At 52.1% G+C, this 16602-nt stretch overlaps 5 protein-coding genes across 5 annotated transcripts; 2 read left to right on the top strand and 3 right to left on the bottom strand.

Moving 5' to 3' along the window:
* Positions 1-430: 430 nt before the first annotated feature.
* On the top strand, positions 431-2085 carry N7477_008701 (MFS transporter; the record flags this gene model as incomplete). The annotated part of the gene is made up of 8 exons (XM_056970364.1): positions 431-547; positions 601-621; positions 669-726; positions 777-914; positions 987-1227; positions 1301-1421; positions 1476-1578; positions 1628-2085. The coding sequence occupies 8 exons, from the start codon at positions 431-433 to the stop codon at positions 2083-2085; spliced, it is 1257 nt and encodes a 418-aa protein (XP_056820396.1).
* A 437-nt stretch (positions 2086-2522) lies between these two features.
* On the top strand, positions 2523-3748 carry N7477_008700 (agmatine deiminase family protein; the record flags this gene model as incomplete). Its single annotated transcript, XM_056970363.1, has 2 exons — positions 2523-3689; positions 3740-3748. 2 exons carry the CDS (start codon positions 2523-2525, stop codon positions 3746-3748), a joined length of 1176 nt encoding a protein of 391 aa, XP_056820395.1.
* A 933-nt stretch (positions 3749-4681) lies between these two features.
* On the bottom strand, positions 4682-5260 carry N7477_008699 (uncharacterized protein; the record flags this gene model as incomplete). Its single annotated transcript, XM_056970362.1, has 1 exon — positions 4682-5260. One exon carries the CDS (start codon positions 5258-5260, stop codon positions 4682-4684), a length of 579 nt encoding a protein of 192 aa, XP_056820394.1.
* A 1109-nt stretch (positions 5261-6369) lies between these two features.
* On the bottom strand, positions 6370-8036 carry N7477_008698 (C2H2-type zinc finger protein; the record flags this gene model as incomplete). The annotated part of the gene is made up of 3 exons (XM_056970361.1): positions 6370-6395; positions 6453-7211; positions 7304-8036. The coding sequence occupies 3 exons, from the start codon at positions 8034-8036 to the stop codon at positions 6370-6372; spliced, it is 1518 nt and encodes a 505-aa protein (XP_056820393.1).
* A 5702-nt stretch (positions 8037-13738) lies between these two features.
* On the bottom strand, positions 13739-15558 carry N7477_008697 (amino acid permease; the record flags this gene model as incomplete). The annotated part of the gene is made up of 3 exons (XM_056970360.1): positions 13739-15062; positions 15131-15242; positions 15297-15558. The coding sequence occupies 3 exons, from the start codon at positions 15556-15558 to the stop codon at positions 13739-13741; spliced, it is 1698 nt and encodes a 565-aa protein (XP_056820392.1).
* Between the last annotated feature and the right edge of the window lie 1044 nt (positions 15559-16602).

Raw genomic sequence — 16602 nt, 5'->3', positions numbered from 1 at the left:
TCCATTTCTGTCCTTGCTTACCAGCTCACGAGCTCAGAGTAAGAGATCCGAGCGAATGCGGTACCTGGTCTTGTTGGCAATCGGCAAACCAGATCCTAGCATCGAAGTATCTCCCCGGCGCATCTGATCGGTGGCGTTATGTCTGCAACTTTATTTGATCAGAAGTGATGTTGAAGAGGTCACGACGAGGTGCAGGGCGTGTGGGACGTAGAAGGCAAAGTCGGTGTAGGGGAGGCTCTTGTATGAGAGTGTCAAATTTGGAATGCTGGCCAACTGTTGCTGTTTCTCCCTATACTGTCCACACAAGCCTTCATTACTTTGACCGTTCGCATCTTTCAACCCTTCTGGCCTGATATCTGTAGAATTAACTGTTCGGGTTGGCATACGATCGTTCGCGCGAGTCAGAATTTGAGGAACCCAATCTGCAGTCATGAGGGCATGTCTGCCCTCCAAGACGATTCCGCACAATAGGCAGCCTCCATGGGGGTTGAAGTTGCGATCTTCGACGGCCTTCATTGTTGCGACGGTTTGGATGTCTACTTTCACGGTAGGTATACAAGTCATATGCGGGAATATCTCGAGCTAAATAAATGAACTTAGGACTTCCTCCTTTATGCAATGGTAAGATAAGACACTATAATTGAGATACAGAGTATGACGTCGAGTAGATCGTTCCTGTGATGCCCACGGCACTTATGACCCGAGCGGATGTCAATTACGATGATCGTAGGTTCCAATTCCAGGCATTGCAATGGCTTGTTCACAATATTCCTCAGGAGAATACTGGGTCAGCGTCCTGCTCATGTGCGAAGCCAGCACAGCTCTGATATTCTGCCCGATCTTCGGATACCTCGTCGACCGAGCACGTACTCGCCAGTTCTTCTTTCTCGGAGCACTCATCATGCTAGCCGGATGTATGGTGATCCTTCATTTGTCCCATTCTCTCGAGATGTTCATCATAGGTCGACTGCTACAGGGCTGTGCAGGTGCGCTGGTGGTGGTGACTTCCTTTGCGCTGCTCAACGACTCCGTGTCACAGGAACGTCTCGGGCAGAGTATCGGATACCTAGGTTCGGCTATTGCTTCTGGATTCCTGCTTGGACCATTCATGGGCGGTATTGTATATCACACTGGTGGATACGATTCTGTCTTCTATGTTGCGTATTTCATCATTGCGGTTGATATGGGGATGCGGGTGGCCCTGGTGGAGAAGAAAGTTGCCGAGAGGTGGGAGCACCCTCTCTAACGACGAGGAGCCAGACGAGCAATACGCAGGAGCTCAGTCATCCGCCGCGTGTAGGGGTCAGACTGGACCCAGATCGACCCGCTTTGCTATGTTCAAGATCCTCAGACAGAGACGGGTATTGATCTCCTCGTGGGCTTTGCTCGTGCAAGGAATATTTCTGTCTTCATTTGACGCTGTATGTTGCAGCGAGCTAAGTTATCAATGCTAATAAGACTAACTTGGACTCCAGACCCTATCCATCTTTGTTGAGTCACGATATGGCTGGTCGGCCCTTGGGATGGGGCTTATCTTTCTCCCGATGGCAATTCCAGCCTTTTTCGAACCGGTCTTTGGTGTGTGACAGGACGTTCTACAATTATGGGTTTAGCTGACGGTTCACAGGCTTCATCACGGACCGGTTCGGGGCCCGCTTGATGGCATTTAGCTGCTTCCTCCTTCTCTGTCCCGCTATTATATGCCTCAGATTCGCCGAGGCTAATTCCACACCCCACATAGCCTTGCTGATTACCCTTCTCTTCTTGATCGGGATATTCATCCACGCATGTGCACCTGCCATGTATGTGGAGACCCAGCTGGCCCTAACGGCCCTGGAGTCCGCGGACCCCGGACTACTGGGGCCCAAGGGAGCGGTGGCGCAGGGGTTTGGGCTTCAAAGCATGTGTCAGTTTGCAGGAGTCTTCTTCGGTCCACTCGGCGGCGGATTTGTGGAGTATCGCTTTGGGTGGGGCGTCATGTCGGCTGTTCTAGGTGTGTTGGCTGCATTGACGGCAGTACCGATGCTGTGGTTGGGGGAGACAAAGGATGATGATGAGGAGAGACAGCCGTTGCTTAGCCGCTAATCATGTCCACTAGGGGTTTACAGGCGATGCACCAGTTAAGGGCAGATGCTAGCAATGTCTAGTGGCAGCCTAATCGGGCAATCCATTTGAGTTTCCGCGTCGATCGCGTAGACTGTCCCAATCGGGTTGTAATTATACAACGTCACGATAGAGACTGGAATTTAAATAGCCCCGTATCTGGCACCGGGTTCCAATTTGCAGTCTGTACAGTCTTCAATGTCCAGGATCTCGCGCTCTTTGGTGCGACAAGCCTCTAGTCTACAGAGTAGAATTAGTCAGGTCAGTCGATTGCAAGACCCTTCCTGTCCCACCCACCATACTGACATCAAGTAAAGAGCTGGCTATATTTATCGATCTGCTCAATTTCCCGATCACTACTTCACCAGAGAACTCTCTACTCTCAACCAACCCGTTACCTCATCAAACACTTCTTCGCTATGCCTCCGACTAACAATCTGTGGCACCTCCAACAACGAGGCCAACCTATTCACACTACTTCAGACCAATCCAAATACATCGCCCCAGCCGAAACAACTCACCATAAAGCCACAATCCTCGGCTTCCCCTCCCGCTGCTCCACATTCCCAGCCCTCTACACGCGCACCTGCAACGAGATAATCGACTTAGCAGCCACAATCGCGCACTTTGAGCCAGTCCGCCTGCACGTACGCCCCGAGGACCAAGCCCATGCTCAATCCCTACTAGAAAGACACATGGCCAAGGGCCTGGTATCTGAAAAAGCCCGCATCTCTCTCATCCCCGTCGCAACCAACCACGTCTGGGTCCGCGACACAGGCCCCGTGTACGTCCGCGGCGCAGAAGACAACAAGCGATACGCAATCGACTTCCAATTCTGCGAATGGGGGAATAAAATCGACGAACTCCTTTACAAAAGTAGTGCCGACAAAGCCGCAGCGCTGAAGATCGAGGCAGAGACGGAAGACTGGCCAATTCTAGATGAACAGGCTAGGAAAGAAAACACGGAGTTTGCAAGTCGGGTTCTGGAGATCGAGAATGCCTCGAATCCGCAAGATCCCGTCACGCGGATTCAGTCCAAGGTGAGGCTGGAAGGGGGTGGGATTGAGATGGATGGCGAGGGGACGTTCATGGCTGCGGAAAGCAGTGTGCTGGTCTCGTCGCGGAATGAGGGTCTCTCACGCGAGGTGATTGAGGATGAGTTGAGGCGACTTCTCGGGGTGAAGAAGTTTATTTGGATTCCGGGGAGGGAGGGTCTGGATATTACGGATTGTCATATCGATGCGGAGGCACGCTTCGTTCGGCCCGGTAGTGTGGTGGTCTGCAAGCCGCATCCGTCATGCGCGCAGGTCTATTGGGATATTTACCACGAGGCCCGCGCGGTGCTGGATAATGTGACGGATGCGCAGGGCCGCAAGCTTGAAGTTTACGATATTGAGGAACCGGATCCTGCATTGGTGAAAGGTGATGTTCCAGGAGAGGAAGATGCACCTGCGGCGTCGTATGTGAACTTTTACTTTGTGAATGGTGGTTTGATAATTCCTTCGTTTGGAGATCCTGAGCCGGATCGCAAGGCTTTCGAGCTTTTGAAGAAGCTGGTTCCTGAGCGTGAGGTTCGCCAGGTGGCTGTAAATGCGCTACCCCGAACGGGGGCGTGTTGCACTGTACCACGCAGCAGGTGTTGTAAAATGCCCCCGGGGGGGGCTTCTGCAGGGCTGGAATGGCATTTGAATCATCGAACAGTATCAATGTTCTGGGGTCCTGTGCTTCTTTTTCCTGATTATGTATTCACCAATTTCATACAAATAGATCATTAGGGCTTTCATTTCTGTTTCGGAGCATTCAATAATAATTGGCCTTCTGGTGTCAACTTTCTCACAAAAGGAATCCGATGGTACCGGGAATTTCTTGGCACGGTAGGTTCATTTTCCGTGACACTCAAGTCAAACAGAGATGGGATCTTTATCAAGTCAAAATGATGATTAGCGTAGGTACAGTCGAATCTTGAAGAGCGGAAGTTTTCCAACGAGGCAATAGTATGAACTTGGCTTTCCATCTCCGCTGTGGAGACGCTTTTTTAAGTATACCGATCTCGTATTCATCGGATCGGTGGGGCTGATTCCCTGATTGATTATGCAGTAAACCACGAACGGGAATTGAGACTGACCTACGTCAAGTCTCAAGATCTAGAACTATGCTTTGAACGGCAATTAGCCGTTTTGTATTTGACATTCCTTCATCAAATACGAAAGCTAAATGTGAAACTCTCTCAATGAGAACGAGGTATCAATTTCTCAACCAGACTATACATCCACGTCAAGGAGAGCAGAGACCAAGTTTTCAGTACATCTTTCCCAAATTCATCATCCTTAGAGGAACAATAAGGATAAAGAAAAGGACAGAATGAAAGACTAAAGCCATGTAGACAAATCTGTAAATGTAACTCTTTTTCTTTTCACCTCAGGTCGAGGAATCCTCAAGCAAAAAAAAAACTCCAACCGCCAACGCCGATGATGGAAACCCCCCGAAAGCAGAAGCAGAACCCAAAGCAGCCGTGAAAGTCGTGACAATGAAGAAAGATGCCGAAACACATTCCCATTCCAAGCGTCCTGGATCAGTCCTAAAGACTCAACTGATCAATACTCCCAACCCGCCCACTACCACCAAGTCTCCCACCTCCCTTGGTCACCATCCCCAGCCGATAGAATCTCTCTTCACCGGCCGGCGTCCGGCCGCCAATATACCACTTCTCCGGACCTAGAGCATCACGGAATCCGCCCGAGCCAGAGGACGAGTCACTTCCGCGGCGTTGGCGGTCTGGACCTCGGATCGGGATCGGAGTGGAAGAGGACGGGGTAGATGGTGGGGAAGCGGTGAGGGGTGATTCGGAATGGTAGTGATGGGTGTGGTGTGTCGCGGTTGAAGAGGTGTGGTGTTGCTGGGGAGTCTGTGGAGTCTGTGGAGTCTGGGCTGATGCTGACGCTGATGCGGATGCGGACGCGGACGTGTGATGGGACTGAGAGGGTGCTGGGCCAGCGGCCTTGGAGGCGATAGCACGGGCAGATTGGGAGATTTGAGCGGATGATAGAGAGGTGGTTCCGGTCGATGAGGAGGATGCTTTGTAGGTGGACTGGGCGCGGAAAGCGGCCAGAAAGTTGGCTAGGAAGGGCCGGTTGGTAGACATGTCGGTGAGGCTCATAAGTAAGTTATGAGTTTGGGGGTGGTGGTGGTGGAGGTGGAGGTGGAGGTGGAGGTGGAGGTAAGATGTTGAGGCTATAGGATGGAGAGGGGGGGATCGGCGGGGGCGCTAAGTAGAAGTCATATCCAGATCTCAGAAAATAAAAAGCGGAGCAGGACATGGAGGGAGAAACGATGTGAGATCCCGTCTTCAACCTTGAAGTTTGCCCGTGGAGTCCAATCAGATGCGGGGGATTGGGGACATGACGTCGGGAAGGAAGATTCCGGTTTGCAGTGGAAGGAACAACTCGGGTTCGGGTTCATCTTAGGAGAGTACAGAGACTACGGAGGATGATAGGAAGGATACAGTGCACAAAGGAACATGTCAAGATGAACGGGTCTATTTCTAATACTTTTCAAAGTAGAACTGAAGCCCTCCAATAACAGTAATAACACAACACCCTAAATCACACAAGCCCGAAGCGCACATATGTCCGTGCCGTGCCGACTGTACTTACAGGAACGAGGCCATGCAGATGCACCGGGAAAAGAAAATGAAAAACCAAAAAGAGCCAAAGAAAACTGATGATTCGACAGTAGCCTTCCTGCAAAGCCCTTTTCTCTTTCTGTTGTCGATTTTTCGCAAAACACATGCCCATGTCTATAGTGTGGACGCCAAACGAAACCACCCATTCTGCCCACTTCATCAAACAATAAATGAAAACAATGATAAAACCCCAGAGGGAAACCAGACTCGCGATTCAACGGCCAGGATCGAGAATCCTGGACCGAGGGGAAAAATGCGATTCCCACACCGGATGGGAACAGGGAAGCAGACGGAGAAATGAGAAAAATGCCATCAAGGATGCGCAATTCAAGAATTGGAATCAAGCCGGTGTACACACGCAGGGAAGCCGAAACAGCACTGCTGCTGGCAGAGAGAAAATCAGATGACAGAAACCGAGACGATTTTTGGATCGGCACCACACTCGAACTTTGGCACAAAGGACTCAAGATGGAAGGACGAAACGCGCTCACCGTCACGGAGACTACAGCGGTCGTGGGTCTTCACCGAGATTCAAAACGAGCGTTGCGTTCCATGTCACGCGTTCTGATCCAAAACGAGCAAATTTACTGTCTCGCGGGCTGAACGGTCCCTGTAATGGAATGAGCATATAAATCCTTTCAAGAGCCACGAATCCAGGGTCGCTTACCGTCACCGCTCATAGTAGAAGCCAGGTAAAGACCGTTCATACCGTTCTCGTGGCCGCCCGCGGTCGTTGCAGGGTAGAACTTGCGGTCGCCGTCGACGGGGGCGTGGATGGACTCTTGACCCGCGGCCATGGAGTGAGGGAAAACGGGATTCATGTAGCCATCGGAGGCACCGTGCTGAAACATCGAGGTCCAGTCAACACCGGGCTGATTGGAATGGGGACCGGGCATGACCGGATGTTTAGGGTCAATGAGGGGCTTTACCTGTTCAAGAGGACGATCAACACTCAGTTGCTGCGCATGGCCGTCACCACCATGGTGCATGAGGTACGGATTCTGCTTGGGCGCCATCCACGAGGCTCGCGACGCATGTCCGTTGAAGTCGTCACCGGGACGGTTCATGCCGTTAACGGACTGCATCGTGAAACCGAGAGGCTGCTGCTCCGCGTAGCCGGGACGACCATGGGCCATCCCATTGCCATTCACGGCCCCATCGCCGAATTGCGCACCCATCACACCGTTGGAAGCCTGGGCAGGAACGGGATTACTGACTTCATCAATAGGCTTAGCGGGGTTGGCAGCGGCAGCAGCCGCAGCCGCCTGTTGAGAGCGCTTCAGATGGGCCTGAGGGTGGGACAAGTGGGTCGCGCCCGTAGGGTTACCCCGGCGGATTGAGCACTTCTGGAAGTGGCGCTTCAAGATGTCACTGCGGGAGAAGGTATCCTTGCAGAGAACACACATGTAGGGGCGGTCACCGGTGTCTAGAAAGTCCATCAACGCGTCATTAGCATTCTTTTGTTTTCATTTTTCCCCAACTTTTCGATGTACTCAAGGGGTGGGGAAGGTCACTCACGTCGCAGAAGATGACGCTTCAGGTGCTTCGCGTGGAGATAGGTCTTGTTACAGTGCGGGCAGGGAAATTTGCCATCGGCATCTTTGGCGGGGATGGTAGTGCTCTTCGCAGTGCCATTGACACCATTGGTAACCGGGGTCGCGCGGCCCGGAACGCTCGGCAGAATGCCACGACGGCCCTGAGAGCCCACGACCTGTGTGCGTGGCGGTTCCTTAGCACCGTAGGGAGAGCCGTTGGCACCGTTCACATCAGGGCCCATGCCCCAGGACTTGCCGTCGGAGTAGCTGAAAGCACCAGAGGGGAGGCCGTTGAAGTCGCGGCGGTCACGCGGGGGAGCGGGAGCGATGGGCTGAGGGTAGCTTTGCGCGCTCGACGTGGGAGGCAACCCGCTCGGGGGCGGGGGATAAGACTGGTGAGTCTGGGGGGAGTGGGTAGGATGCGACATGTATGACGGCGGCTGGCTACCGACAGTCGTGTGCGGCATGATGGGAGCCGTCGAACCTCCGTACACGTCGTGTGTCGAGGTCGGGTAGCGACCCAAGTCCGGCCGGTAAGGCTGGCTCATGTAGGGGTGCGGCGCGGGCGATTGGGTGTGATGAGGCTGGAGAGGAGGCAGCGTGTGCGGCTGCGACACCGGGTACTGAGGCTGCATCGGGTACTGAGGCATCGGCATACTCGAGATGGGGGTCGAGCTGGTTGACGGAGGCCGTGAAGGGTGCGATCGGGGATCCATCACGGGAGGAGAAAGGATTGACGAGCTTGGGTGGCGAGAGGAGGAGGAGGGGGGGGGGAGTTGTGTGTTTGTGTATGTGTGATCACGAAGCAATCATCGAACGCGTCCCTCAGATCCTTCACTCGGGAGATTTTGCTCTGGCGAACCTTGACAAGGACTCCTTGTTTGAGATTTTCGGGGATGGCTCAAGGTCACCGGGGAGGAGCAATTGACGATCTAAGACTCCACTCGAACAATGTCAGAAGAAAAGAAGCAGATGAAGAAGAAATCCCCACGGCGTCACCCACCAAGAAAAGTCGTGTGGGCTGTGTTTTATCCGCACGTTGCCAGCGTGGATGGTTCTTGTATCCACCAGGTGTAAGTGGGTCTCGCAGCACAACACTAGTTCAAGATCTCGCGCGTCTCTTTCGGCGGTCGAGAATTTGGTTGCTAGTGTGGAATGGAGGAAGATCAAAGGTGAATGATGAAAGAGGGAAACTCGAGAAAGTGAAAATCTTTGGAAATGACCTTTGATCGCAGAACGGGAAGAGGAGATGAGGGAATGGGGGAAAATTGGGGGGCGGCCAATTCTGATAAAAAAAAAATTAAAATCAAAAATCAAAATTGAGCCAAAGAAAAAAAAGAGAGGAAAAGGAAAAGAATAGAAAATTCACGGCGTGACGGAAGACCGGGACAGCGAAACAGACGATCGTTTCTCGGGGGGGGGGGCAAGAGGCGAGAGCAAATATGGACGAAAATGGGCGGGAAAGGGAAGAAAAAGCGTACTTGGCAAGTGAAATTACCAGCCAAATACGGGGACCGAACGAACAGGCGTAATTCAATTTCCAAAGATACGCGCAATTTGGGTGAACCAGAAGAGGCCTCGCGCGATGACGATATGCGCGGCCGTCTTCCGAGCCCGGAGGAATGGCCGCGAACGTAGTCTTGTATTACTCATTTGGGCCTTTTCTATTACTATACTAGCACAGTCATGGTCATTTGTTCTCAGTCTTCGGGTTCGATGAACATATATCGATGGCAGAAAGAGAAAAAGAGAGTAGAGATATCGGAATTATAGCATATAGATCTCTGTGGATGCCATGGAGCCCTTCCCCGGGAAATACCCAGGTGGATTGAGTGTCCACCGTCCAGGGCTGCGTTCAGATCCATCTACTCCGTCGCCCTGACCCCGATTGCGGCCCTGTGTTTGGACCGTGACTCAATAGTTGCTGTTCATTTGGCCAGACATCTCGACCCGGTTTATGCTTTATACTTTTGCCCAGTTGTACCTTTTGACGGGCTCCGCAGTGGCTTGAGCCCCGCATGTAAACAGATCAAAGTGCAGCTGCGCCTGCTCCGAGGCATAGACAGAGCTACCTTGTTGTCTCTAGGTATAGAGAGCTTCGAGGACCAGGCCTCGAACCGGCGACCGAGCACTGATCTCCGGGCAAAGCACGTCATCTTCGAGGCGTAGCTTCAGCGCGGACCTCGACCTCATCGTGCATAGGCTTTTCCCCTCAGCATGCATGCAACGGCACAATTCAGCCCGCAGGACTGGAGGGAGAAGAGGGCAGTCCTATTGATGCCCTCGAATCCCCCCCCCCCCCCTCGCGCTCTCATGGAGGACGGGTCAACGGCTATGCAATGTTGCCCTACATACTTTAGTGGATGCGCCGTAGCCGCCTTCACCCCATCTTCCCTTCTGTGTACGCCGTACTCCGTCTCCCGTACTGTCCGTACTCTCCGGGCCCGACCCCAACCCCGACCGTACCCTAAATCCCCTAGACTGCCCCCAATATTGCCTAGGGAGGGGCACTTTGTGTATCCGGAGTAGACGACATGTAGACCACTACTGCGACCGGCCGAGCCTAAACTGGCTTTGCCCACTCGTTCTCCCGGACCACGCATCGAACCATCTTCGGTCGGGCTCCCATTGGATGTGGTGGCTTTTTTTTCGAGGGATTTCTGGGACGTCTGGTTGGTACCGGGCAAAAATACCTCGAATCTCGACTCGCCTTACTAAGGTTTCAGTGAGCGGGATTCCGAGTTCCAGGGGGGAAAGAATTCGAAGGATGTCTCAGGCGCACTTCCAAGATCGGGTTTGAAATCTGACCTAGATTTCCACTGCACAAGGAATTTATTGTCCAGGCCGTAGATCTCCCAGTTTCCTAGACATATGTACCTGAAGATGCAAAAAAAAAAAAACGTAACCCTGGCCCCTCCGTCTCCACCGTAGAATTTTGCAAGAGCTTCTCCCGCTTCGATTGTGGACCTGGAGGGCTTCGACCAGGGTTCTGCAGAAATCAGCGATCGGTGCCTTTTCCCCCTCCCCTCGTGACCTCACAGACTTTTATCCGAGCTGGAAACTATCTGATCCTTGGCGGGGGGGTTTAGCGAATTCAATGGTCAACACTACGACGTAACAGGCAGGTTGATGGGCAGATTACGCTCGACCGAGTGTGGCTCGCTTAACCTTCTCGTTTCATCGCGGTATGTGGCCGGGCTTCCGGTACGAGGGGGAGAAAAGTGCCCAAGTATTTCACTCATACGGTGGCTTGACCTACTGCACGCGGTGTGTTGAATCTGGCAGGTCGTTCGGAAGAACACTTTTGGGGAGCGTCGTGAAAGGGGGCAGCATATCGGCATTGATCCACAGGGATCCCGAGACGGTTCGGTCCAGGAGGAAGCGCTGAAAGGTGGCGGATCCCACAAAATACGGTGAGGCTGTTCCACGCCCCTTGTTCCTAGCCTATATTACTGAGGTCCAGTCCACAGCGATCGACAGCGATGGATATTTCCTGCGTATGGAAGCTTGCAACCGCCCAATCCCCGTATGCCGTCCAACCCCGCCCAGTAGGGCGGTCAGATTATGCATAGTCTGACACTGTTGCAGATTCTTGCGATGATAGCGTCATGCTGTTTAGATCTGTAGATCTTCTGTCTCGTCCTCACCAGCCGTTCTGTCCAAGCCTCCAGCCACCCCTAATAATCACATGTAACCATGTAACCGGGTAAACCACGCGACTCGGCCGAATTGATCAGACCATTAGAGAAGATCCTGGAAGACAAACAAGACAACGGCGGTGTCTGAAGACTCGAAGATTAATAAGAAATATTGAAAGAACACGAGACTAAAAAGAAAAACAACCAAAAATTACAGGTACGGGTTACAGATACAGGTACAGGTACACATCCGACGGGCCAACCTGCCCAACGTGGCCCACCACATCCGACACCACGAACCGGCACCGACCGGAAAAGACCAAAAAAAGACCTGAAAAGCCCAAGTCCGAGTTTCAGCATCTCACCAATCACACTTCCTCAATGCCCCAACGGGACGAGAAAAATGGACCGCGCCACCCACCTCATAGGCTCACGATGCGTGGCTAATCAACTCGAGGTGATTTTCGGATGTGAACCGACTCAAGTGTCCAATAGAGTCGAAAGGCGAAAAGAAAGAAAAACACACACACACACACACCGGGACCTGACACAGTGGGGAATTCTTGTGTACACCGCATATATCCGTTTCCAACTTACCCAACTAGGCTAATTCGTGAGAATACTTCGCACTATAAATTGTTAGATAATTTTCTTCAGACATCCGCGGAAGTATCATCACCGTGCCGTGGACTCGGGATTCTCTGTTCGGGATTCTCTGCGCTGGGAAAGCAACTCCCCCCCCTCCTTGGCTTGGCCACGTAATTTGGCTTTCGCACCCCGCGATGGCAATGGCAATGGTCGAAAATTTAAAATTGTCTTTGCAATAGAAAAAACATGATCATGATACTAGAGTACGATACTTGATGTAATTTTTTTGGCTATTATTATTTCCCGGGTTCGACATCTCCCATGTGATTGCTCGTACCAAAGGATGCAGCCGCCGACCGCGGAACGCCGGTTGCAGTTGAGTAATACACTGTAAGCGAACATGGAATGCTGGCCCTGGCTCTCTTGGCTGCCTGAAATGTGCATGCAGACCACGGATGATTGGGTCGAGAAGTCCTGGAAGAGGTGAGCAGGTGCGAGACATTTTCCCAATTCAATTTTTTTTTTTTTCCAGACTACTGATCATAGTTCGTGGTGAGTTTGGAGGTTCCGGGTCATTGGAAGTTGGAAGTTGGAAGTTGGAATTTGGGGAGTGATGTGGCGGAAAGGCAAAATCAGGAGTCGTTTCGACTTTGACCATGAATACGGCCACACTGCACAATGCTTGAATGGGTGTGAGCTGATTTCATAGTTTTCAATTTTTTTATTTTTCATTCCCCCATTCGGGCGTATCGCTCGTAGAAAGATCCAGGAACGGCTCAAGTTCAGCCTGCATCCTCGGCAGAACCAGTCGTAGCCCCTGACAAGTGTCGATCGCGCGAGCCGTCTCGGAGCGCGTATCGGGCAGGAAAAATAGGCATCTCAGTTACGTCGGGACAGAGTAGCATTGTCCCTCCTGTTCTAAGCCTCTGACTTTTCCCTCTGGGAACCTGAGAACCCGAGAATCGATGTGTAGTTAGTCTATATGCTACATCTTGGTGGAGCCGCATCTCGTGTCGCGTTGCGAGGGTCAGGGGGTGTGAATGGGGGGTGGAGGGCCCCATCTGGAGTCAGATTAAGCATATCTGCGTGTCCCATAGCTATTTCTCCGTTGCATCCATGTCCGGTGCCCACTGGCGGTGGGGACTTGGTTTGGTGGATCTACAGGATTCGGGGGGGATCCCAGCGGCGGAATGGTACTGGGTACGAGAGAGGGTAGTCGGTCGACCGGGTTGATATGCGACGGCTGGAGTTTCTCTATGCGGACGACGCAGGTGATCTGTGTTGGCTCTGCTGGTATCTTAGTAGATTGGATGGTCTTCATATTCGATGCGCTGAGTGAGAATTGCGAGTTTCACGCTGTCGTCGAGGTACCCGATACATGAGCATTGGCGACAGGGGGCTGTGATCGGCCACGCTTGTGCCCTGCAACCGGCCGGTAGTCGATAATCTGATTAAAATGTATCTTTTCCTTTATGAATCGTTCCTCTGGAGATATCCAATCATCTTAGCTTGCAGTATTTCGCTGGGGTGCACGATATATATCGCGCAGGAAGCCCCAATGACCAACTCAACTGCACCGACTTTCCACCTTCGTCAGAGGTAAGCAGATTCCTGTCTCCAAAACAACATTAGGAGGTTTCCCATATCAAACACACATTCCAGAACTACTCACCTGCACTACACCTCTCCACATTACCCTTTGCCCACGTTTATATGTAGATTGACTACGATACGCATCTGGGGCCGGTGGAGCCCTGGAGACATGTGATGGAGTCCACTCCATCACGGGAACCACTGTAACCCAATTTTGAGCTACGATGGGGCACTGGGTCTCTGGTTCCAGAAATTATCTAATCAAGTGGTGCATCGATGGAAGATGTCAAGCTGTCCGCGGATGGTGGTCAACTCCATGTTGCGTACACATCGGTCGCAATCAAGATACTGAAGTGGACACGATAGTGGGAAATAAGATCCATCGCAAGTTTAGTGGATGGAAATAGGTGCGGCATCTACAGTATACCCGCGTATGCGGACCGGACGATCAATTATGGTGGCATATCTAGCTTCATGTACACGAAATTATTAGGGCCATGGCCTATAGTCCCCGCAAAGTGACGAAATTCCTCCCCCGAAACCCAGTCACTCCCCCCCTAATCCCACATACTGAACCTATGCTGTAGTACAGCTCACGACTATACATCTGCCGCTTTACTCGAAATGGTCTCCCGCTCCGTCTCCCTCTTTTCCTCGGGCTCGATTCCGTCAACAGGAATCGCATGAATGGCATGCATAACATTCACAACTGGACCAGTGAACCACTTTCGAGCATCAACAACCCACCAGATCGTCACAGCAAGCATGGGACCACCCCAAACAAGACAAGTCCAGTTCATCATATCCGGCGTCAAATCACCCTTGGTAACACTGGGCAGACACAAGATTGGCACCAGGAGAAGAACGAACAACACGCCGACTCCTCCGATCCAAGGACTGAATGCACCCAAGTGCCACGGACCCCTGTGGAAGCGGTCTCCGACGAAAAATACACGGATCGCGATGGGGATGGCAAAGGCCACGAATTGAGCGATGGCACCAATGGAGAATAAAGCGCCGATGGCGGTAGTTCCGGCGAGAATGAGCAAGCACATGAGAATACCCAGGACACCATTCAATATCACGGCGTTGACAGGGGTGGAGGTGGTCTTGTTGACTTTCTTCCAGATGTTCGAGTATGGGAAACAATCATCGCGTGCATATGCATACGTGACTCGTGACGCAGCAACCATACATCCTTGCCCCATGGAGAAACCACAGACGATGGTCAACCCGAGGATGCCCAGCGCGACTCTCTGAGAAAGGACTTGAAGGAGGTATGACGCCCAGGGCTGGCCGAGGTCAGAGTCAATCACGGCGCTGATATCTGTGACTGTGTAAGCGACGACGAGTTGGAGGAACCAGCCCATGACGCCGCCGACACCGGATGTCATGACAATTGCGCGGGGCGAGGCGATATTTGCGTTCGAGCACTCCTCTGATAGATGGAAGGGAGAGTCGTAGCCTGACATGGTCCAGATGACGCCGACAAAGGTCATGAGCACAGCGATTCCATTCGGGTAGTCTGTTTGGTTCGTGATTGTGTTCCAGACATCATGGGAGGAGTTGAACTTGGGGCTATTGGTTGTTGCGGCGGGGATGACGATCAGGGTTGCGACAAGAGCAAGTATATTGAATGTCGAGCCGTACGAGTTGACCTGAGCGACGCGTTTCGTTGGGAGGCTGCTAATTACCGAGTGTATGATGATGATGAGTGCTGTCAGGAGGAAGATATGCCAGTTTTCCGGGACATAGCTCGGGTTGGTGATCGAGACGGCGGCTAGGATCATTGCTGATAGAGAGTAATCCACCGACGGTGCACCAGTGATTTGTCCAATCCAGTTGGACCACCCCGTCAACCAAGCAGCTAACGGACCATATCCAGGAGGTGCGAGCACGGCGGCGGCGTAATAGAGACCTCCGCTGGAAAGATGCACTGGATTAGAACTCTGTGTGAAAGATTCTGATGATGAATTGAGGAGAGGCTGTACCTGGTAGGCATGGCCGAGCACAGCTCAGCCATTGCCATTGCGATACACTGGATGGGGATCATGGCAATGATCCAGCCCCAGACCATACCCGCGGTACCAGCATATCCCATGCCTTCCCAAAGGATTAGTGCTGTGCATCACAAGATGGAGTGGAAGGGTACTTTACCATAGTAAAGAGTACTCGCAAACGAAGGCAGTAGACCGAGTACCGCGAAACTAACACAGAAGGTTGTCCACAAGGAGAAGTCGCGTTTGAATTCCTGTTTGTAACCTAGGGCCATAATCACTCGCTCATCGGCATCTATCTCATGATCCGTATATGGCACGTCGCCATCTCGGAGAATGGATGTGACAGGCGCATGGTTATCATCGTAGATGCGGCTCTTAGAGCCTTTTGAGGTTCCCGAATCTGTTGTTTTGACCTTCATTCTTGTACGGTGACCATCCGAAGGGGTGGATAATGATATCAGGGAGAAGGGCGGAGACGGGTCTGCCAAAAAAAATAGCAAATATCGAGAGCCAGATTCCACTCTAGACTTGAGATCTGTCAGAACAAGGCAAGATCTTACCCCGGGCGAGATAGCTGATTTAAACAAGCCGTCGTTTCATCGAGGAAAGGAATTAGCGCACAGCTCGGTAAGAGTTATCTACGAGACACTTTGTTCCCTCTCCACAATGACGAGAGACCAGGGAGCTTCACCAGTGCGTGTCCACAGCCGAACCATGCAACGGCCTATCTGATGTCCGTGGGACTAGTGAATGGTACAAGAAGGAAGCCGGAAGGAAGCCCAAGGTACAGGGAGGGGACCTTCCACTTCATCTCCGTGTTTATGGACATGATAACGGGCCATTTCACGACAGTCATATTCATAATTCATAAAGATAACCTTTGTACCACACTTCGGTTGCACAGAATCACTCATTTGATTCGCGCATTCGATCAGCGCCGCATGACTGCTCCGCACAGCAGATCTTATGATTCGTAGAATGAGTGACTCGGATGCCGTAAAAGATCGATAGGTGGGATCCGTGCTACCATGGTGAGCTTGGCAAGGGAGCTTCCATACCCATCAGGGAAGTTTCAGGCGTTTGACAGTCTGAGAGGCGAAGGCGTCGCCTTATCAGTGGTGATGTAGATAGTAGAGATAAGCCCGAGCCTCCGTGCGCGATGATGTCTAGTTGCGAATCCCTAGGTGAGGACAGCCTTATCGGACAAGGGGCTGGACCTGCCCGGAATGGTGAAGCGCGGCCCTATGTGACCCGGTGCGTGGCGCTCGATACTTCACTACTCTGTGCATAGATTCTATAGATCTCTACCTTGTGGCTATATCCTAGTCTCTACCTCTACCTACAAGGTTTCATGCAGGATCCATTCACAAAGAAAATCATCTTGGAGTTGGTTGGAAACGGTTGCTTCTATGTGCTATTCAAAACATAAAAGACCTCTATTCTACACTTGGGAACCCCTTCAC

The sequence above is a fragment of the Penicillium maclennaniae genome (genome assembly GCF_028827695.1).
Source record: "Penicillium maclennaniae strain IBT 15551 chromosome Unknown utg000007l:1.0-4884863.0:1.0-4888362.0, whole genome shotgun sequence".
Taxonomy (NCBI): domain Eukaryota; kingdom Fungi; phylum Ascomycota; class Eurotiomycetes; order Eurotiales; family Aspergillaceae; genus Penicillium; species Penicillium maclennaniae.
The sequence above is the reverse complement of the archived record's forward strand: the minus strand, read 5'-3'. Positions and strand labels throughout refer to the sequence as shown.